This window comes from Muscardinus avellanarius, assembly GCF_963383645.1.
Source record: "Muscardinus avellanarius genome assembly, chromosome: 17".
NCBI classification, from domain to species: domain Eukaryota; kingdom Metazoa; phylum Chordata; class Mammalia; order Rodentia; family Gliridae; genus Muscardinus; species Muscardinus avellanarius.
This window is the reverse complement of record NC_137803.1, coordinates 13,874,081-13,898,128: the sequence shown is the minus strand read 5'-3', so window position 1 is coordinate 13,898,128 and position 24,048 is coordinate 13,874,081. Positions and strand designations below refer to the sequence as shown.

General features: G+C 45.4%; 1 protein-coding gene across 2 annotated transcripts in view; it reads left to right on the top strand.

Moving 5' to 3' along the window:
- Positions 1–22,697, top strand: part of TNFRSF11A (TNF receptor superfamily member 11a) — a gene marked incomplete at both ends in the record, with an annotated part of 67,980 nt that extends 45,283 nt beyond the window's left edge. Inside the window, 2 exons of one of the 2 annotated variants that reach the window (XM_080714442.1) lie at positions 495–611; positions 22,408–22,697. In XM_080714442.1, coding sequence (XP_080570568.1) covers positions 495–611; positions 22,408–22,697 — 407 coding nt within the window. The remainder of the gene's footprint in view (positions 1–494; positions 612–22,407) is intronic. The other variant, XM_080714443.1, reaches the window with a different exon arrangement.
- Between the last annotated feature and the right edge of the window lie 1,351 nt (positions 22,698–24,048).

Below are 24,048 nucleotides of genomic sequence, written 5' to 3'. Positions count from 1 at the left end.
GCTCTTGGTATAAAGGCTCTAGCAATGAAGCGATGGAGGGAAGATGAGGAAATGGTCCACGTTGCCTCGTAGGTGAAATGGAAATACTGCCAGGGCAGCCGTGGTTCTGCTTGTAGAGCCAGCAGAACCCAGGTGCCATGGCGGTATTTGGACAGAGGTGTGATGAAGGGTTTCTTTTGCCACAGAGGCGCCTGACTGGACAGAGTGAAGGGTTCTGGATGCAAGTGGAGAATGACGTAGGGGCCATGATGAACGTGATTAGAGTCGTTCTACCAGAGAGATGTAATGACATCCCGGGCTGGCCTCGCATGCAGGGAAGCCAGACCGAGCAGAGTGGGCTAGATGGGGCCCGTCTTTCAGACTGTGAGCCGCTCTGATTCGCTGATCCCAGACCCGCACCATTGATTCTGGTATGGGGTTGGCAGGGTTTTGTTATTAAAATAGCAAAATTGACTAATCTTGAATGCCACCTTTCTCACTTTCTCCCACTACAGAAGAAGCCCAGATTTACTTGCCCAGTTTCATTATTCTGCTTCTCTTTGTATCTGTGGTGCTAGTGGCTGCTGTTATCTTCGGTGTTTACTACAGGAAGAAAGGGAAGATGCTGACAGGTACTTATGTCTGTGGTGGTGTTTGGAATCAACCAATCTTTCTTTCTTTCTTTCTTCCTTTTTTTTTTCTGGTACTGGGGATGGAACCCAGGGGCATTCTACCTCTGAGTTATACCCTCAGCCCTATTTTTTGTTCTTTATTTTGAAACAGGATCTCGCTGAGTTGCAAAGGACCTCACTAAGTAACTAAGGCTGGCCTTGAACCTGCGATCCTCCTGTCTCAGCATCCCCAGTACTGGGATTCCAGGCATGTATCACCCTGCCTGGTGGGAATTGACCTTAGCATAGATACATGTCTAGTAAACACTCTGGAGGCTGGGTAAACCCTCATGGAAGCTGTCTGTGGGATCCGCTCACAAAGTAACTCGAGGTGGCCACACCTCGAGGTGACAATCCTTTGAGTCTGACTCGTTGGTATCTAGAACCTGGGGGATTTCTACCTCTGAGCTACACCCCCAACAGTATTTTATTTTTTAAATCTTGAAACAGGGTCTCACTCAGTTGCTGAGACTGACCTTGAACCTGTGATCCTCCTGTCTCAGCCTCACAAGTATTGGGGTTATAGATGTACACCACTACACCGCTACACCCGACTTAAAGGTTATTTGTAAAAGGAGAGCTAGAGAGGAAAGATGTGAGTCAAGGAAACCAAGGGCTCTTGGTATCAAGGCTTTAGCACTGAAGTGATGGAGGAGGGATGAGGAAATGGCCCACGTTGCCTCGTAGGCGAAATGGAAATACTGCCAGGCTCTGCCGCAATTTGGCCAGCTGGCCCGCATCACATCCAACTTTGCGATGCCTTCCTTGTAAGGTCTTGCTATTGTTATCAACATTTACGTTGCCTAATATAATACTGGACCATCAAAAGATGAATTAAAGTGGGGTGATAATTGAAGATGTCATTGTTAAGCAAAGAACAGTGTGTGCTCAGGGATGATGATGATGATGATGATGATGATGATGATTATTATTATTATTACTGTATTTTTTGGTACTGGAGATGGAACCCAGGGGGATTCTACCTCCAAGCTGACACCTCCAACCCTATTTTATATTCTTTATTTTGAAACCGGGTCTCACTGAGTTGCAAAGGGCCTCACTAAGTAACTGAGGCTGTCCATACGTCATAATCCTCCTGTCCCAGCCTCCCAAATGTTGGTATTACAAGCGTTAGCCGCCATACTTGCTAGGGACCACTTTTTAAAAACGAGTTCATTTATTACTAAGAGAGTTGAAGGTCATTTTTTCTTTTTTTCCTCCTTTTTCCTTTTTTCTTTTGTTTTTGTTGTTGTGCTAGAGATTAAACCCAGAAGCATTCTACCTCTGAGCTACACCCCTTGCCTGCTTTTTATTTTTTATTTGGAAACAGGGTCTCACCACTACACTGCTAAACTTTGCTAAGTAGCTGGGGCTGGCTTCAAAACTGTAATCCTCCTATCTCAGGTGATCATTATACCCCCAGCCTGATTTTTTATTCTTTATTTTGAAACAGTTGTCTTACTAAGTTGCTGAGGGCCTCACTAGGCAACTGAGGTGGGCCACAAACCTGCGATCTTCCTGGTACTGGGATTACAAGTGTGCATCACCATGCCTGGTCTTTGTTTTGCTTTTGATTTTGTAGTACTGGGATCGAAACCGGGGGTCTTCTACATCCAAGCTCCACCCTCTTCTTTTTTATTTATTTTTGTTTGTTTTTAAGCAGAGTCTTGCTAGGTTGCTAAAATTTCAAAATTGTAGAAAAGAGCAAAAAGAATCATGATAATGATGCTATTGATAGCAATAATATTGATGATGGTATCATTGATAGTAATAATAGCAATAGCAATAATATTGGATATTTACTGTGTGCCAGTGTGGCTCTGTGCATTTTGCACGTACTAAGTACATCTTCACAGCATCACTTTGAGGTAGGCAGTATTCTTTATCTCATTCTCTGATGAGGAAACTGAGTCGCAGAGAGGTTAAACTGAGTCACAAATAGTTTATAAAATAAGTGAGATCATGTGTATACACTCCTGAGCACCATGCCTGGCATGATTAGGGAGGGCTCAGTAGATAAGAGGTGATTAGCTATCATTATAAAAAGCAATTGTCTGCCAGCAAACTGATGACCCTTTAGTCTTAGTAGTTAATACAACATTGAATATTCATTAGCAGTGAGATAAAGTTTTATCTTTGCATAATATAAATTCATAATTTTAAAAATGTGTAGCTATGACATCTCAGCTCTTATCACTTCTGTTTTACAAAAGTTAATAGAGGTGCCCTTTGTATTTGCCACAGAACATATTCTTCTGAGAAGCAAGAAAGTATTGTGGAAAAAGCCTGCAGGTCCAGAACTCAGTGGGTCTGACCTCACTTAGCTCTGGAGCATGCACCTTGCTCTTATTACACATATATTTGAACTGGTTTGTTGAAAAAAAATCAGACCTATCTAGACCTGTCTTCTTCTCCCCGCTACCCTACCTATTACGGTCCCTCATAGTCAAGGACAATTGTTCAAGGAATAAGGATGTCTGTAGCCATAATGGCAGCTCTGGGAGCTCTAGGTATGTCCCTGGGTATTCTATGGGGTATTACTGGGCCATTTTGTTTTGTTTTACATAGGACAAGAAGTTCTGTTTTTGATGGGAGCAAGATACCTTCATATTCTTTAAATCAGATTCATGCCAGGCATGGTGGATCATACTTGTAACCCCGGTATTTAGGAGGCTGAGACAGTAGAACTGCAGGTTCGAGGACAGCCTCAGCTACTTAGTGAGGCTCTCTGCAACCTAGTGAGACCCTGTATCAAAATAAAAAAATAAAAAGTGAGCCAGAGCTATAGTTCAGAAGGAGGTAGAATGCCCCTGGGTTCCGTCCCCAGTACTGCAGAATAAAATAAAATAAATAAGATGTATTTATTTATTCTCTCGTGTGTGTAGTGCTGACGATGGAACCCAGGCCTTGTGCATTCCAGAAAGGTGCGCTACCATTGAACTTCACCCCAGCCTCAGTGGACTCTTTTTAACTGACTCCGCTCACTCAGACACTTGCAGTGAATTATGTTTAAAGATGATGTTGCCCTGACATGGTGGCCAATCATATCGATCCTGCACAAACTGAAAAGTATTACTTGATCTCACTTACATGTAGGCTTATAAAAAAGGGGGAAAATCAAATATACAGAGGTATAGAATAAAAGAGGGGCTAGTAGACACAGCGGGTTAGGAAATGGGGAGATGTATACAGGTCAAAGTATACAAAGTAACCAATGCATAGGATAAACAAGTCTAGAGAATAGCATTGTATCAGGATGCTAGTGAAAACTCTATTAACTTATCACACACACACACACACACACACACACACACACACACACAAGAAATGGGTAACTACGTAACAATATTAAGTCAAAATGGGTAACTGTGTGACATCACAAGTTCATCTGCTTCACTCCTGTAAACATTTTGCTACTTATGTTTATCCTATGCCTATGCAGTCATGTTGTATAACTTAAGTATAAAAAATAAAATTTGTTTAAAAAATATGAAATTCCAATATGAACCTGATATTCATCCCTGCTTTGTTTTTCTAGCTAATTTGTGGCACTGGGCCAATGATACTTGCAGCCGCCTAAGTGGAGATAAGGTACGAGACATCCTTAGTGATTCCTTCAGGTACTTTCAGCAGCTAGGCAGATGTGACTATAAACCATCAACTATTGAGCCCGCTGCTAAGTCCGCACTTCCATGTATGATGTTCAAACCTCAAATCCCAGCATCCATCCTACCCAGTAACCCAGGGCCCAAGGCAACACTGTTTTGATTTTTGATTTTTTTTTTTTTTTTTGGTGGTGGTACTAGGGGTGGAACCCAGGGGCTTTCTACCTCCGGGCTATCCTCCCAGACCTATTTTATACTTTATTTGGAAACAGGGTCTCACTAAGTTGCTGAGAGCCTCACTAAGTAGCTGAGGCTGGCTTCGAACCTCTGCGATCCTCCTGTCTCCGCCTCGCAAGCACGGGGGATTACAAGCGTGCGCCACCACGCCCAGCTTCAATACTCCGTTTTAAATGTCTGTTTTGCTCTGTGTTTCATTCCACTTTTTTGTTGTTGTTGTTTTCTTTTGTTTTTGTGCTGCTGGGGAATCAAACCTAAGGCCTCACACGTGCTAGGCAAGAGCTCTGCCCCTGAGATACATTTCAGTCCTCATTCCACTTAGGTCATCCTTGTGTTGTGTTTATATGAATCTTCATTGTCTAGTACAGAATCCTTTGAGGAACAAGCTGTAACTGTTCTTTACTCTGTCATTTTGCTAATTTTTAAATTTAATTTTATTTATTTATTTTACGGTACTGGGGATGGAACCCAGGGGCATTCTACCTCTGAGCTATACCCCCAGCCCCATGTTTTATTCTAAATTTTGAAGCAGGGTCTCACCGAGTTGTAGAGGGCCTCACTAAGTAGCTGAGGCTGGCTGTGAACCTGCAATGCTCCTGCTCAGCTCCCCAAATTCTGGGATTACAAGCATGTGCCACCATGCCTGGCTTACTTGATATGTTTTTTACATGGGATTTGGGATAACTAATAATATACTCATATTTAAAAGAACATAAAATATATTTATAAAGTATAGATAAATGTAACAAATATATTTATAAAGAAAGCTGCAGGTGTGAATGCCCACATATGGTAGGGTGGTGGTTAGGGTTAGCTGAGGCTGTCCACAAACTGTGATCCTCTTGTCTCAGCCTCCCAAATGCTGGGATTAAAGCATGCTCCACCACACCCGACATTTATTTATTTACTTATTTATTTTTGTAGTACTGGGGATGGAACCCAGGGGTATTCTATCTCCAAGCGACACCTCCAGCCCTAATTTTTATTCTTTACTTTGAAACAGGGTCTCACTGAGTTGCCAAGGGCCTCAGTAAGTAGCCGAAGCTGCCCAAGAACCACGATCCTCTCGTCTCAGCCTCCCAATGCTGGTATTAACAGTGTGCGCCACCACTCCCGGCAACTTCTTAATTTCTTTATGGCCAAAGACTTTTATCTTTTATTTTATTTATTTGTTTGTTTGTTTGTTTGTTTATTGGTAGTACTGGGGTTCCTGGAAGCCCTTCTACCTCTGGGCTACACTCCCAGACCTATTTTTATACTTTTTTATTTGGAAACAGGGTCTCCTAAGCCAGTGCGGCTGGCTTCGAACTTGCGCGATCCTCCTGTCTCCGCTTCCCAAGCGCAGGGATTACAAGCGTGCGCCACCACGCCCGGCAGACTTTATATTTTAAAACTTTTATTGGTGGATTATAGTCTCGTATCCTAATGCCATTCACAGTGAGAGTTCGGTGGCCTTTCCCCTGGCTCCCCCACCATGCCCCCTGCCCCATGCAGAGTATGGAGATTGGCACTGGTGTCCTCACAGAGGCTCACAGTGTCAACGCAAGTGCTTCCTTCCTTCATTCCCCCTCTCCCTTCCCCTGGACCACCGCCCTGGCTCCTCTGGGGTTTCTCCTTTATTATCTAAAGTTCCTCTGGTATCCCCATTACTTCCGAGATTTTGGAAACTTTTTTGAAAGGGGAACAAATAAGCATCAGCAAAAACCTTAAGTGTACATACATATATTGAAATAACATCTCATGGGAAGTTCGCCTGTGGACGTAGTATTAGGCCCCCTCAGTAAAAATTAAGTATTGTCCAGGGCCATGTGTAAACCATTGGGAATGAAGCACATCACTCCTCCCACTTCCCCTCGTTCACATTTTGTGATCGATGATACCGCTTTGGCTTCAGGGGTGCGAAGTGAATCTGTTTCTGTCTACTCTAGCACATTTGCAGTTGACGGGAATATTCTTGTCTGAGAAATCCTCTCCACTACACACTATCCAGGAACCACTCCCTAACCCAGTACCGCAAAGTATAAATACATACATACATACATACATACAGATAGGAGCCGGCGGTGGTGGTGCACGCTTGTAATCCCAGCACTTGGGAGGCTGAGACAGGAGGATCGCAGGTTCATGACCAGCCTCAGCTACTTAGTGAGGCCTTCCACAACATGGTGAGACCCTGTTTCCATATAAAGAATAAAAAATGGAGTTGGGGGTGTAGCACGGAGGTAGAAGGCCCCTGGGTTCTATCCCCAGTAGCGCGCGCGCGCACACACACACACACACACGCACACACACACACACACGACTTAGTGTATGTCAAGGATCATATTAAAAATCATTCTCACAGATAATCATAATATATTTATCAAGATCAAGACATTTAACAGTTGTATAATACTATTTTCCAATCCACTATTTTTTCTTTTGTACTGAGAATTAAACCCAGGGGCATTCTACCTCTAAGCTACACCTCAGCCCTTTTTAGTTTTTTGTTTTGTTTTGTTTTGTTTTGTTTTTGCAGCAGGGTCTCATTAAGTTGCAGAGGGCCTCACTGAAGCTAGCCTGGAACCTGTGGCCCTCCTGTCTCAGCCTCCCAAGCGCTAGGATTACAGGTGTGTACCACCACGCCCAGCTCCAGTCCACATGTAATATTAAAATTCCATTTGTTATCCCATTTTGTCCATCAGATCTATTTTCTTATGTAGAAAAATATATCAGCTTCAGACATCATACCAATTTCTCCAATTCCAGGCTCAACACTATAAAATCCATGATCATCCTTCCCTTCTATTTGAATCTTTTCTAGCAGCAGGACAACTGGCTCCCCTTAGTCTCAATGTGTTTATTCATTTGCTCAATTCAGAAAAATACACAGAAATTCATTTCCAAATTCCTAAGCCACACTACAGCAAAGCACAGAGCTGTTCAGTAGAGTCCCATATTTGGTTACGGTTTGGTTTCATGATGCTATTGCTGCTTTTATAAATTTTGAGCGAGGATGTATATAAGAATATTGTGTTGAGACATTATTTGGGTTAGTTCATTCTTCACAGAGTTGCAAAGAAGCTTTCCTTTGGAATGCAGTCAGATCTGTTTGTTTCTGGTTGTATACCACTCCTGCACTAGATTTTTTTGGGGGTGGGGGAGTACTGGGGATGGAACCCAAGGGCATTCTATCCCCAAGCCACACCCCCGGCCCTATTTTTATTCTTTATTTTGAAACAGGGTCTCGCTGAGTTGCAAAGGGCCTCACTAAGTAGCTGAGGCTGTCCCTGAACCGCGATCCTCCTGTCTCAGCCTCCCAAATACTGGGATTACAAGCGTGTGCCACCATGCCTGGCATGCATGCACTGAATAATTTTAAATAGCACAAATAGAGCACCGTGGTGAATCTGACATCTGTATTTGCTATGCTGAAACAATCAGTATAAACACTGTTCTCAGCTGTGCTTAGCTGACGGCGCTCTAACATCCCCGGGCAGTAACACCTCTGCTTCTGAATTCTCACCAGCAGGCATCCTCGGGGGACCCTTGTACCAGTGGTCCCTCCACAGCCTCTGGTCCACACGACATCTTACTGCTGACCCTGGAGGAGAAGATCATCCCAGGAGATCTGTGCTGTCCCGAGGGTGCTGGTGCCTGTGCGGGTGTGTGTGCAGGAGGCAGGCCCCACCTGCGGGCCGAAGATGCCGGTTCGTTCTCCCTGGTCAGCGAGATGGAGACCGAGGGTGACCCCTTCAGACAGGTGCCCACGGAGGACGAATACATGGACCGACCCTCGCAGCCGCCGCGCTGCTTGCAGTTCCTGACCCAGCCTGGAAGCAACTCCCCACCCCCTTTCTCTGAGCCCCTGGAAGTGGGGGAGAATGACAGTCTGAGCCAGTGTTTCACGGGGACCGAGAACATGGCAGATTTGAACAGCTGCAACATCACGGAGTCCCCGAGCAGGACCGAGTGGATTCCTTTGTCCCCCGAAAAGTACTTGCAAAAAGAAGTGGAGGGGGGCAGTTGCTTCCCTTGGGCAGCCAGCTCCACTTTGAGCGACAGCTGCACGGGCTGCAGGGACCCTCCTGGGGAGGATCATGAACCTCTTACGGGCGCCCCAGGACACGGGCCCTTGCCCCAGTGCGCCCAAAGCATGGGCATTCCCCCAGAGGAATTGGCCTGCAGCATGGAGGAGGGACACCAGCCTGAGGACAGGGCAGATGGAGGACTTCCGAGCTCACCAAGGAGGGGTGCGGGGTCTGCAGGCTCCCCCAGTGACCCGCCGCCTGCATCAGGTAAGTTCCTCCCCTGACCTCCCACCTCTGGCCCAAAGGACGGTTCTTGGTCCAGGGTTTGGGAACAAGTATCACAGGTTGTTTAGGGAACAAAAAACTAATGTGGGGAAATTTTTTTGTTTATCTGTTGGGGTGCTGGGAATTGAACCCAGGGGTATAGTACCTTCAAGCGATACCTCCAGCTTTTTCTTATTTATTTTTTTTCTTTTTGGCGGTATTGGGGGTGGAACCTAGGGGTATTCTACCTCCGGGCTATACCCTCAGCCCTATTTTTTATTCTTTCTTTTGAAACAGGGTCTCACTGAGTTGCAAAGGGCTTCACTAAGTAGCTGAGGCTGTCCGCAAACCACGATCCTCCTGTCTCAGCCTCCCAAATGCTGGCTTATAGGCATGCACCACCACACCTGGTGCTGACCATTTTCTCTTTAATAAGTGTCTTCAAGGAGGGGTGAGGTCTCTACCTGTTGGGTTGTAGATTGTACCGACTGCTGTGGGGTTTCTACTCCTGGGACCATTACTTATCATATCTTTCTCTCTTTGCTGTTCAAACTAGACCTCTAATCCCAGCACTGACAAGTCAGCATTGACTTTAGGATTGGCTGAATCAAGGCATTCCCTTAGATTTCTGTTTTATAGTTTTTATTTTTTTTTCCAGACAGAGGACTGAACCCAGGGACTGTACCTCTGAGCTATACCTCCAGCCCTGTTTGTATTCTTTATTTTGAAACTGGATCTCACTAAGTTTCAGAGGGCCTTGCTAAGTTGCTGAGGCTGGCCATGAATCTCCGATCTTCCTGCCTCAGCCTCCCAAGTACTGGGATTTGAAGTGTGTGCCACCACACCCGACTATAGTTTTTATTTATTTTTATTTATTTATTTTTGCATAAGATAAATAAATATTTTAAAATAAAATAAAACTGGGGATTTAACCAAGGGGCACTCTACTTTCCAAGCTAGAACCCCAGCCTGATTTTTTTACTCTCTCTCTCTCTCTCTCTCTCTCTCTCTCTCTCTCTCTCTCTCTCTCTCTCTCTCTCTCTCTCTCTCTCTATATATATATATATATATATATATATATTTTTTTTTTTTTTTTTTGGTGGTACTGGGGTTCCTGGAAGCCCTTCTACCTCCGGGCTATACTCCCAGACCTATTTTATATTTTTATTTAGAAACAGGGTCTCCTAAGCCAGCATGCGCAGCTGGCTTCGAACCTGCGCGATCCTCCTGTCTCCGCCTCCCAAGCGTGGGGATTACAAGCGTGCGCCACCACGCCCGGCTTTTACTCTATATTTTGAAACAGGGTCTCACTAAGTTGAGGAGGGCCTCACTAAGTAGCTGAGGCTGGCCTTGAACCTGTGATCCTCCTGTCTCAGCCGCCCAAGTACTGGAATTACAAGCATGCACCACCATGCCCAGCTTTATAGTTTTTATTTTAAAAGTAAGTTAGGCTTCTTAAATACCCCTGCCCCAAAACCTGGTACGGATTTCAGAAAGACAGACAAAATTGTTTTGTTGATCCTTAATTAATATTTTTTTGAGGAGCATCTTAGTTCTGCATCAAATTAATGATGCAGTAAGTGTCCTTTATATGCTTTATAGAAGACTCTTTTAAAACTGCTATGTATACTATGTTTATGGAAACCAGAGGGCAATTCACAACTTAGCATCATCTTGTAGATTTATCACCACGACACTGCTTGAGCCCGAATCACCCACCAATAACAACATTATGAATCTTTGTGTTGAGGGTAAAGTCCCATCTGTTTTAGTAGGCAGTTACAAAAAGACTTTTTCTACAGCTGACAGCGAGGACTTTCTCTGGCTCTGGGAATTATTAGCCAAGGATTTCATTAAGAATCTTCCAGAAAAAAATAAGTATGTGGATATTTGCTATTTAAGGGTCTTCAAAGAATCCTCCAACTCAAAAAAAAAAAAAAAAACTCCAAAAACCACTCATGTGCCGCTGTCTCCATTCTTGCCTGCTCCTTGCTAGAGACTGCAGGTGGTATCTTTGAATTATTTTAAAATCCTGAGGTAGCCAGGGCTGAGCCTTAAGTGTCCAGGTTGTTTCTCCTCAAGGTGACGTGTTGGTAGAACTTGGTGTTTGTGTTTCCCTGGCTTTGTGGTTTGCTGCAATTACACAGATCCATGGATGGATAAATTCTGTAGCATCAGTTACCAAACTAAAAGAAAAAGATGCATCCGGGATGTTTTTTATAAAGAACTGGTATGAACCGGGTGTGGTGGTGCATGCCAGTACTTGACATGGTGCGACAGAAGGGTCATAGGTTCAAGGCTATTTATTGACAGGGACCCCAGCCGGGCATGGTGGCGCACACTTGGAATCCCAGCACTTGGGAGGCTGAGACTGGAGAATCGCAGGTTTGTGGCCAGCCTCAGCTACTCAGTGAGGCCCTTTGCAACTCAGTGAGACTCTGTTTCAAAATATAGAATAGAAAATAGCGCTGGGGGTGTAGCTCGGAGGTGGAATGCCCCTCAGTTTCATCCCCAGTGCCTCAAAAAAAAAAAAATACAGGGACCCCAACAATTCTTGATTAATTCTAGCTGTATATTTGCTTTTCTCTAAAACCTTTGTCAAATATCTGCTGAGCCACAGAGACTTGGAAAAGCCTGGAAAATAAGTAAAGATTGGTGTTAGGGTATAAGATTTGATTCCTGTAAATAATTCCAGAAATGAAGCCCTTCCACACCTGCCCCTGCCTCGCCTGTGGCCCGCTGCCTATCATGAGCCTGGGGCTGTTTCTCACAGAGCCTAGGCACTGTCCTGTCAGATCTAGCAGCAGCAGAACAATCAGTAGGAATTTTCATAACCTCATCAGCCCTCATCTTCCTTGTATCTCCAAAGATGGCCTAGTCACGGTATCATTAGTGGGAAAGTGTCGATACGCGCATTCAGCACTTATTCAGCCAGTCAGAATAAGTAGATGGACAAGAAAACATCGTCCCCCTGTCTGTCCCCAGTGGGCTCTTAGTCTCCCACATCTGTGGTCTGCTCTCGGAAGTTGGACGAGAAGCAGGTAATGGAAGGACTGGCCCTGGCTGTCCTCAGCACCCCCAGTTGTCCTGGGAAGAGGAGGCAGAGAGCGTGGAGCAGACATGGGCTGGCTCATCCAAGTGGCACAGACTCTCCTGGGCAGAGCTTGGGAGCCGAGGGGACCGGCCCAGCAATGAATGGTCCTCTCTTTCTTTCTCTCCTGTTAGAATGAATGCCATGGCCGGGCATGGTGGCGAACGCTTGTGACCGCAGCATTTGGGAGGCTGAGACAGGAGGATCACGGTTCGTGGCCAGCCTCGGCTACTTAGTAAGGCCCTCGCAACTTAGTGAGACTCTGTTTCAAAACAAAAATAGGGCTGGGGTTGTAGCTTGGAGGTAGAATGTCCCTGGCTTCCATCCCCAGTACAGCCAAAAGAAAAAAGAAAAAAAAAGAATGAAGGCAATGTACCAATTTGTCTTTCACTTTTAGCTAAGTAATCGTAAAACAGACATGAATTAGCTTGTTGGCCCTGAATCTTTAAGTTAAAATGGGTATTTTTTTTTTATCATTTGGTTATTTGGTAATATACGCAGTATTCATTGGTATGAAAAGTCAATGTATTGTTTCAAGATATATGAGAAAATTGTTCTCTGTATATATTCCTTAATTTAGACCTGCCTTCCTTCCTTCTGTACCAGCAGGGCTCATTTTGGAAGGCTTGGTCCTAGGACTTGCTAAGTAATTTTCAAGTATGATTCATAAGGGAACTATTAAACCTTGTTTCTCTACCCTTATCACCACAGACCCAGCTTCTTCCAAATGCCTGAAACAGAGCTCACATGTCCATAAAAAGGAAAGTCACATGAGAAGCATATGGGTTAAATATAAAAGAAATTTTTTAAAAATTCCAGAAGAACCCAATGGCGTCTGGGTAGTTTGAGTGTATTTGTGTCTATTTTTAGTGCCGTGACTTGGAAGAAAATCTACATGACAATTTTGGTGGTATTATTTGGCATAGTTCTTGTGATTTAGTATCCACGTGTTATGCATTTTAAACGACATAATAAGCTGTTGAGAAGAAAAGTGTGCATTACCTCGCTAAAATATGTAAATTCTCTCAGGGATTGGGTTCTTAGAATTAAGCTGCTTCTTTCTGCTTGAGAAAAACCGAGTCCATGGAGCCTGCTATATAAAGCATGGATTAGCGAAGTGTAAACAGCTTTCTGATTACAATGGGACACACCATCCATTCATCGTTTCTATTCACTGGGACACTATTTTTAACATTCTCAAGTTATCTGAATATTGTTTCCAGTGAAATCACTTTAAACATTAACTCAACTAATTCATTTTTAAATTTTTTCTTATTATTTTATTTTTGTGGTTTTGAGAATTAAACCCAGGGGCATTCTACCTCCAAGCTACACTCCCAGCCTTATTTTATTCTTTTATTTGGAAATAGGGACTCACTAAGTTGCTAAAGGTCTCATGAAGTTCCTGAGACTGTCCTAGAACCCCTGATCATCTTCTTCCCAAGTACTGGGATTACAGGAATATGCCACTCAACTAATCTTTTTTTTTTTTTTTTTTTTTTTGGTGGTAGTGGTACTAGAGATTGAACCCAGGGGTATTCTACCTTTGAGCTACACCCCAGCCCTATTTTTATTTATTTGTGTTTTTTTTTTTTAATCAGGGTCTCGCTGAGTGACTGAGGCTGGCCACAAACCTGCGAGCCTCCTGCCCACCTTCCCAAGTACTAGGATTGCAGATGTGCATTACCTCGCTAAAATATGTAAATTCTCTCAGGGATTGGGTTCTTAGAATTAAGCTGCTTCTTTCTGCTCGAGAAAAACTGCTTGAGAAATGCCCGGCTCACCATTCCCTCTTAAACTGGTGATACTGACTTTATTTGATGACCATGCCCTGGACAGTCCTCACAGAACAAGGGCAAAACATGGGCCTGGTGCAGTTGGCTACTCTGGCTGATTGAGGGGCCGTGGCCAGGCCAGGTCTAGAAGCTTCCACAGGAAGGAACACTTGGCTGAGCAGTTAAGTGACTGTTACTTGGCCTCTGGTGAGACTCTTCTCCTCTGCCTCTTGTTTCTGGAAGTTTCTATTTTCACTCTCTCTGATTTATTTGGTGGGGAAACCCCTTCCTCCCACAAGCCTCCACCCTCTTTTTTTTTTTTTTTTTTGTGCCAGCAAAGTAAACTTCAAGTAAATGTGTGAGGACAGGCTTGAGGGAGGAGACTGTCAGAAAGTCTGAGGAGAAGTTGGGCGTGGTGGCGCACGTTTGTAATCCCCTTGCTTGGGAGGCTGAGACCGGAGGATCGCATGGGTTCGAAGCCAGCCTCAGCTACTTAGTGAGGCTCTCAGCAACTTAGTGAGACCCTGTTTCCAAATAAAGTATAAAAAAAGGTCTGGGAGTATAGCCCAGGGGTAGAAAGCCTCTGGGTTCCACCCCCAGTACCACCAAAAAGAAAAAAAGAAAGAAAGAAAGTCTGAGGAGAGCCGGGCGTGGTGGCCCACACTTGTAATCCCAGCATTCGGGAGGCTGAGACCGGACAATTTGCAAACAGCCTCAGCTACTTAGTGAGGCCCTCTGCAACTCAGTGAGAACCGGTTTCAAAATAAAGACCCGGTTTCCAAATAAAGAATAAAAAAATAGGGCAGGGGCTGTAGCTCGGAGGACGAATGCCCCTGGGTTCCATCCCCAGACCCGCAAAATAAATAAATAAATAAATAAATAAATAAATAAATAAATAAAGTCTGAGGAGAGCGCCAGAGGTGACAGGCCCTTGCTTTGCTGTTTTCTCCTAGGCCTCATGAACTAATGGCAGCACATTCAAAACCCTCAGGCCGTCTTTAAAATAAAAGACTTTATTTTTCAGAGACGTTTTAGGTACACAAGAGAATTAAGGGGAAGAAACAGCAATTTCCCATCTACCCTCTGCCCTGCCCTGGCCTCTCCATGATCAACATCCCCACATAAGAATGGGGTCTTATGTTACAACTGATAAAACTACATTAAATTGACACAGTATTTTAATGTCAATTTTTTGGTGTGATACTGGGAATAGAATCCAGGGGTCTTCTACCTCCGAGTTACACCCCTGGCCTATTTTATATTTCATTTGGAAACAGGGTCTCACTTAGTTTCTGAGAGCTTCACTAAGTAGCTGAGGCTGGCTTTGAACCTGTACAATCCTCCTTCTCAGCCTCCTAAATACTGGGATTACAAGCATGAGCCACCATGCCGGGCTTAATGTCAATTTAATATAAGCTCAACAGTTATAACAAACATGGACATTATCTGTTATCACAACATTAAATAGGCATTATCACCTCAAACTCATAGATTATGTTAAGATCCACTCAGTACATATTACATAAGTTTTGACAGGCGTCTAAGGCCAGGTATTACAGTGCTATATAGAATAATTTCACTGCCCTAAAAAATCCTCTGCACTTTGCCTTTTTATCAGTGCCCCCCACCCCAACCAATGATATTTTTACTGTCTCCATAGTTTTGCCATGTCCCAAATGCCAGATGGATACTTAGTGACATGCACTGAAGTTTTTTCTATATCTTTGCAAGGCTCAGTTTACAGGACTAAATAATATTCCTTTGTCTGGACATACCAGTGTTTTCATGCATTCACCTACTGAAGGACTCCTGGCAGTTTCTAAGCTTTGGCAGATATGAGTAAAGCTGCTATAAATATCTAGGTGCAGACTGTCATGTGGACATCAGCTTTTAGTTCTTTTGGGTAAACACCAAGAAGTACGATTGTTGGATTCTACGGTAAGCCTATGTTTAGTTTTGTAAGAAGCTGTCTATACCATTTTGCATCAGCACCAGAGATGAACAAGCATCCCCCTTGCTCTGCATCCTTCCCAGCACCTGTCAGAGTCCTGGGCTTGGGCCATTCTAGTAGGTGTGTAGTGCTATCTAATTGTTATTTTCCCTTTCCTTGTGGTGTATGATATGGACCGTCTTTTCATATGCCTGTTTTTCATATGAGTATTTCCCCTGGTGAGATGTCAGTTAAGGTTACTGGCCCATTTTTAAATTGGCTTGTTTGCTTTTATTATTGAGTTTGAGGAATTTGTTGAATCATTTGAGTGATAGTCTTTTATCAGATATGGCTTTTGCAAATCCTTTCTCCCAGCCTGGGTCCTGTCTTTTCAATCTCACAAGCCTCAGACTTTTGTTGGGCCATCTAGGATAAGCCACCCTTCCCCCTTGCCAGGTGCTCACAAGCTGGGTACCTAACAGCAGAGCATCCTGGGAGTTTCTTGGCATTCAGTGGAAAGAGTAACCCTTCGGGGGCTTGTATCAGTAGCAGAAACCATGGCAAGTATGCTGAAAAGGAGTCCCCACGGCACCCACCTGACTGTGCAGTTTACCCACACGTGGTGACCAGGCAAAAGCCCCACACTCTCAGATCAGCCCAGGTAACCACTGTAAACTCGCCTGACTTGAAATGTAGACTGCAGATTTTAAGGAATGGTTTCCTTCAGCAAGGACAGTTCAGGACCGAGCTACACCAAAGAATCAGGACATCACCGATTCATCCTGAGCCTTGATCTAGTCTCGCACGCATTCAGCTGGTGGCTGGCTACCGTGCGACTCAAAGTAGATTTATAGAGATGAGTGTCCTAACCACAGGCAAGCAAAATGATGGATGATCTCCGAAAAGAAAACAAAAGTTGGTTAGATTTTCAGAGGAAAGTGCCCTTGTGGTCTTTAAGACATACTGAGATCCTCCAACAAAGGGAAGTATAATAATATAATTCTCAGTCCATCTCAGGAGCCTCTGTGTCCTTGGGAGTTTCCTGGGAGCTGATACTCCTTTCTGGAAGTAGAAATGTCATTAGTCAGGCACCTCTACCTAACTCCTCGCGATTTCCCAAGCATTGCAGATCCATCATCTTCCCACACTCTTTTGCTCCTTTATTTAACTAATAAGGACGAGGCGCCTGCTGTACATGGCTGCGCACTGCTACGCTAAGCCAGCCTGCCTGGGTTATTGGCGCTCGTGTTATACATCAGCAAACTGAGATACGAACAGTTGTTCAGCGACTGGTCCCAAATTCTTGCCACTAGTGAGGGCCACACCAGGACAAGAATAGAAAACCTTGGGACCCCGCTCTCTCCTCCATCGACTCCTCTTTATCCTCCCATTAGTACTCAGGTAGCCATTAGTACCTCCATCCCTGCGGTCACAACCTAGCTCTGCTCATCAGAGGCTGAAACCCTACGGTGATGTGGGCGTTAGTAGATTTATGTTCGGTGGGTGTGGATTACGACAAGCTGTGAGCTAACAAGGCCAGACAACCATTTCATCCTACCCGAAACGTGAATATGCAAAGCTCCGGCAAGGTAGTGTCTGTAATGCAACCAGCCTGGTGTGGAGAGGATGCTCACGGCAGTCTGGAAGTGGAGTGTTATTTTACTTCCCTTGTGACTGTAGTGGATGCGCTCCTATCTATCCCCTTTATCCCTCAGATTAACACACACTCGGTTCCTCTGTGAAGAAAGTCCACTGATGCCCTTGCACACGGACCGCTCACAACTCGTTGGCTGCCCTAGAACACCCAGGCGTCTGCTCCCGGGTGGATGATGTGCCTGCTAGAATCCACAGCCTCCCCTGATCCTATGGGTGTCAGCCGACCTTAGTGTGATTTAAGACTTTAACAGGCAGAGAGGACCATTTCTCTTCCAACTACTGAATGCTTCTGGACGATTCAAAAAATGAATTGCCAAAACTATTTTGCTATTGAGACAGCTATAAAAAAATTGGGAGAATCAAACCCCAGAGGAATTCTGTACATAACCTGCTTGGCGGTGACTTTTTATTCTAATCCCACTTTAAAGAAACCTAAACTAGCGATTATAGGCAAAGCATTAAAGTTATCATTGCTGCCGTCAATAGACCCATTCTAGTCAGGACTCAGTTCTACATCAGAAAATTGGTTTTTAAGACATTTCCAGCAAGTGGCAGAAGGCTTGATATTAGGAAAACATCACAGGGTCTGTGCTGTGAAAGCTAGGTACCAGGGAATAATCTCTGTAATTCTCTACTGACTACTTGGTTCATCAATAGAGAAATGTCACTGGCAAACACTTCTTTCTTTTCTTTTCTTTTTGTGTGTGTGATACTGAGGATTGAACCTAGAAGCATTCTACCTCTAAGCTTCACCCCAGCCCTGTTTTATTTTTTATTTTGAAACAGTTTAGTCTCACTAATTCGCAGCGGCTCTCGCTAAGGTGCTGAGGCTGGCCTTGAAGCTTCGATCCTCCCGTCTCAGCTTCCCAAGTACTGGGATTAGAGGCATGCACCACCACACCCGACTTGGCCAACACTTCCGCAATATTGAAACGCGTCCAATGTATAAGATGTTACCTCCCCAAACAGCGATGCTAAATTAGAGCACCCATGAAGTGGGGGCAGGTCAGTACTTGTAGGAGTTGCCTGATGCTCAGAATTGTCAGCATAATTTCCAGAACCCCACAGAGGATAAATATCAAAGCCCCTTGTGCAAAAATTAATCGCAGTTTCTAGACGATGGCTGCAGAGCCTTCAAGTGAGCATGGGGCCCTTTGGAGTGCCAGGCGCTGAGCCGCTGGCAGGTCACACGCCCACAAAGATCACCCCAGGGCACTGTCGTCACCCAGCTGCCAGCATTGTGACTGTAAAACAGTGGACCTTTTCACAAAACACTTTCTTCTGTACCACGTTACTACGGCCCACAAAAGTCAGCGTGCCAAAATCCGTCAAAGATCGTTTGTCATAAATTATACCTTTGAGGAAGAAACTCCTGAAGCATAAACTCGATGATCCCATTCTTCTTCTAGGTACATTAATTAATTTATTTATTTATTCATTCATTCATTTATTTTGCGGTGCTAGGGATGGATCCCAGGGGCATTCTACTTCCCAGCTACACCCCCTGCCCTACTTTTTTATTCTTTAATTTGAAACAGGGTCTCACTAAGTTGCAGAGGGCCTCACCAAGTAGCTGAGGCTGGCTGCGAACCTACGATCCTCCTGTCTCAGCCTCCCAAGTGCTGGGATTACAAGCATGTGCCACCACGCCCAGCTTCATTCTTTATTTTGAAACAGGGTCTCACTAAGTTTCAGAGGGCCTCACTAAGTAGCTGAGGCTGGCCATGAACCCAGATCTTCCTGTCTTAGCCTCCCGAATGCTGGGATTACAAGAGTGCGCCACCACGAACAGCTAGGTCCCTTTTTTTCTTTTTTACTTCCAAATTGTCAGGAACTTAAAGGCCTCGATTTTGTCTTCTCCTCCATCCACTCATGGCCCTCATGGTGGGTCACAACTGTAATCCCAGTACTTGGGAGGCTGAGACAGGAGGATCACAGGTTCTCAGCTACTTAGTGAGGACCTCTGCGTCAGAACTCCACAACGCCATGAGCAATTTAGTGAGACCCTGTTTCAAAATAAAATAGGGCTGAGGGTGTAGCTCAGAGGCAGAATGCCCCCAGGTTTAACCCCAAGTACCAAAACCAATAACAATAACAATAATAACAATAATAAATAATATCCTTGATCCAGCATCTGAATTAAATGTTTCTGGAATGTTAAAATATATTTCCTAAGTTAATAAAGAGTTGTGTTACATTTTAGAAATAAAAATAGAAGACAAAGATAACTATCAGTCCTGTAGGACTTTTAGGATGTCACTGTCAAAGATATTTGTCATGGGACAGTAGCTTAAAATGAAATTCTTAAGATGTAAAATTTTATGCACAATTTTATGTATAAGGCAAGGCCAAAAAAGCATAGGTTTTTACCTTAGCTTAGACCAATAGAAGGTTCTAAGAAAGAAAAAGTAAACAACAGTGGATTCCTGAGAATGATTTGTTGGAAAATAGAATGCAAAATGCTAGGTAAATCACATATACTATGAAACAGCCAGATAAATCTAAGTACAAAGAGGACAAAGAAGAGATAAGGTTAAATTCAAAACCGTAAGTCAGTGTGCAGTGACTGGAGATGTCCTCTGTGTAGTTTTATATTATCTTGAAGAACCACAGAGCCAGCAGTCAAGGATGTTGCAGTAATAAAACAGTAGAGGAACCAGGCCAAGAAACCACGTGCAGCTGGGCGTGGTGGGTGGTCATGGTACTTGGGAGGCGGAGACGGGAGATCGCAGGTTCGCAGCCAGCCTCAGCTACTTACGCCCTCTGCAACGTAGTGAGACCCTGTTTCAAAATAAAGGGTAAAAAATAGGGCTTGGGGTGTAGCTTGGAGGTAGAATGCCCCTGGGTTCCATCCCCACAAATGCAAAAAAGAAAGAAAGAAACTCCATTCTTCTAAGCAATTTAAAATTTCTGATTTTATTACTTCAACATAGTATGTTTTAATCAGAATAGAGTGTTTATGACATGCATGTGTTATTTCTGATTTCTCACTTGGGGTTTTCCCTACAAGTTGATCTGGTGAAAGCGACCTCAGGACTAACTCGGTAACTGGCAGGAGCAGAAGGCACAGACATCCCTAGTGAGCGTACTGTGTGTCAGAAGCACCTGTCGGCATGTTCTAGAGGGAAGAGAAATGCCCTGTTGGGAAACGGAAACACCAGTTGAGCCCTTCCTGGTGGATGGTGGGTTTCTAGACAAATCCCCACCATTATTCATCTTAGAGGGTGCCCCATTCAACAGCCTATGGAAGAAACAGGAGGCGCGCGCGTTTGTGTGTGTGTGTTACTAGGGATTGGACCCAGGGGCATTCTACCTCCGCTACACTCCCAGACCTTTTTATTTTTTTTATTTTATTATTATTTGTGTGTGTGGGGGGCACTGGGGGTAGAACTCAGAGGCTTTCTACCTCCGGGCTATACTCTCAGACCTATTTTATATTTTATTTGGAAACAGGGCCTCACTAAGTTGCTGAGAGCTTCACTAAGTAGCTGAGGCTGGCTTCGAACCTGTGCAGTCCTCCTGTCTCAGCCTCCCAAGCACGGGGATTACAAGCGTGCGCGACCTTTTTTATTTGTTTTAAAATGGTCTTGTTAAGTTGCTTAGAGTCCTGCTACATTGCTGAGGCTGTCCTTGAACCTGTGATCCTCCTGACTCAGCCCCTCAGTGCTGGGATTACAGGCATGCACCACCATGCCTGGCATCCTTGGTGACTTTTGATCTGCTGCTTCCATTTGAAATTCCCAAGTTTTCACGAGCTTTTCACTCTCTGCCTCAGCGTCTCTGGGGGCACCAGTGGATGGGGGGAAGACTCAGGGAAGGAATCGCGGTTATGCCTATTGGCCATCCTTCCAAATCCAGGGGAAATCTCCTCATGTGGAATGGTAAAAAGAGCTTCATTTTATATGTATAAATCATTGTTAAGCTGGGTGACATTTAAAAAAGACAAGGTAGATAAATACTGAAGAGCCATAAGACTCCTCGTAAGACTAAAAGATTCTGTTTGGGATGCTGAGAATTGGGGAGTTCCTAGATCTGCCTGGGTTAGGGTACCTATTTTCATCTGGGAAGTTTCTGGAATATTCATCTTTATTTTTATTTATTTGTACTACTGGGGGTTGAACCCAAAGACTTTCCATATCAAGCTACAGCCCCAGCCCCTTTTATTATTTATTTATTTATTTATTTATTCATTACAGTACTGGGAATTGAACCCAGGGGCATTCTACCTACAAGATACACCCCAGCCCTATTTTTTATTCTTTATTTTGAAGTAGGATTTCACTGAGTTGCAAAAAGCCTCACTAAGTAGCTGAGGCTGTCCCTGAACCGCGATCCTCCTGTCTCAGCCTCCCTGATGCTGGGATTACAAGTGTGTGCCACCACGCCCGGCTTATTTTTTTTTTTTTTTGGAACAGAGCCCCACTAAGCTGAGACCTTGCTGAGGGCCTTGCTGAGTTGCTGAGGCTGGCCTTGAACCTGTAATCCTCCTTTCCTAGCCTCCCAAATACTAAGATGACAGGTATGCACCACCTTGCCTGGTCTAAAGCATCTCTCTTAAAAATGGAAGAGTAATAAAAGTTGGCAGGTTTCCTAACATGTGTCACACTTCATATTTTTCAAACTGTTAATTAAAGACCGGCTTCTTCCAGTCACTCACAAAAAAAGTACTGATGGATTAAGGGACTGATCACCCTTCAGGGTTCAGAAGGAAAGAGTGATTTATAGGATTTTCCCATTTTCAGTTTTCCAAATCCCCCCCCCTTTTTTTTCCAGGAGTAATTTTTTTATGTTAAGGAAATATATTAACCTCTGCTGAAACCGGAGGCCACATGGCCCCATGATTCCCCAGGGCTGAGCCGTCAGGGCCTTCCATGGAAGACTGGGGGGAAGATGGCGCCGGGGGCGGCCATGGCCCCAGACAGAGCAGGGTGGACTGAAGTCGGCTCGTGCCCGGGGCTGGACATTAAGCTGTGCTTGCTCGGTATTGACCTGTCTGTCTGTCACTCACACACGCACTTGGAACGCCTGAATCCCGCCTGTGATCCTGCAATGCGGTGGCTTCCCCCGCAGTGTCTGGAGCCTGGGTGTGGCCCCGGCTGGCTCCTCTGCCCAGGCCCCTCTCCCAGGCCTCCTCCGGGCATCAGACGCTGACCCAACCTCCCTTCCGTGCTCTCTCCCCTCCCCTGCAGGGAACGTGACCGGGAACAACAACTCCACGTTCATCTCCAGCGGGCAGGTGATGAACTTCAAGGGCGACGTCATCGTGGTGTACGTCAGCCAGACTTCTCAGGAGGGCGCGGCGGGGCCCATGGAGCCCATGGGGCGCCCGGTGCAGGAGGAGACCGGGGCGCGCCAGGACTCCTTCGCCGGGAACGCGCCGCGCTTCCCCGACACGTGTGCGAGCGCGGGGCTGCAGGAGACGGACCCGCCTGAGAAGGCGTCCTGGCCGGTGCAGGAGCAGGGCGCCGCCCAGGCCTGAGCCCGCCGAGCACCTGCCTGCACGCGCACCTGCCCACACACCTGGACCCACACCTACATCGGGCACACCTGGATCCACACCTGCTCCGTTCACACTTGGAGCCGCACCTGCCCGCACACCTGGACCCACACCTGCTTCGCGCACACGGGGACCTGCACCTACGCCGTTCACACCTGGATCTGCACCTGCGCCATGCACATCTGACCCCCCCCCCACCTGTGCCACGCACACCTGGACCCGCACCTGCTCAGAGCACACCTGGCCCCTCGCCCGCCACCCCAGCACAGGCAGAAGCAGCTGAGCTGCTGTCTTTCCTCCCAGCTCCCTCTGACCCTGGCCAAGGATCACTGATGCCAAATGACCTGCCATCTCTGCCCACCTGGCTCTTGGAAGAACCAGTGATTTGTCACACACACACACACACACACACACACACACACACACACACACACACATCAGTGCCTGTGACAACTCGCTGGTATCCAGAGCCACTTACCCACGCCGCTCACAGTGCACAGCGTGTCTGTCCTGGCTGTCCATCTCTCACTAGTTTTTAGGGCTTTCCTCTTCCACCACCCATTATCATTTATTCAGTAATTTGTCCCTTTAAAAAAAATTGGGGGAGGGGTTGTACTGGGGATTGGACCCAGGGGCATTCTACCTGAGCTACACCTCAGCCCTGTTTCATTTTTTATTTTGAAATAAGGTCTCACTAAGTGGCCTCAGACCTCTGCTCATCCCTTCTCAGCCTCCCAAACTACTGGGCTTGCGGACCTGGACCACCGCACCCAGCACAGTTTGGCCCTTTTGGACATGTGTCATGGCTGGTTCTGTCCAGGTCTTTAGTTTCCCCTTCTGCTTATATTTCGTTTTCTTTCCTACCATCATTCTTGATACTTTTTCTCCACACTTTTTTTTTAAATTCTCCTGGAAGTGACCGTCTCCTTTCAACATTTCCCTCACTCCTCTTCTTTCGGCATTCTGGGGATGGGCGGCTTTCTGGTGTGTCTCGGGGGAAGGTTAGACACTCTCAGCCTGGAGTAAGCTTCGGGAATGAGGAAGGGACCCTTACTTCCTAGGAAATGATGTGTGTCCCCATTTTTCTAAAAGGAAGAAAAGTGGCAATCCCTCCCCTCCCCCGGTTGTTTTGTAAGTTTGTTTATAGATCTCTGAGAAGAAGCAGCTCATTTTGCATACTCCCTGGCTTGTTTATCCACGCTTCAGAGGCAACAGGTACTTGGCAACTCAGTGCCTAAAATTCCCAGTTGCCTAGCGTTCTGGAGAAAATGAGCAGGATGCAGGACCAACCTGTGCCGTGTGAAGAGTGAAAAGAAGGGGCCGGGGAAATGCA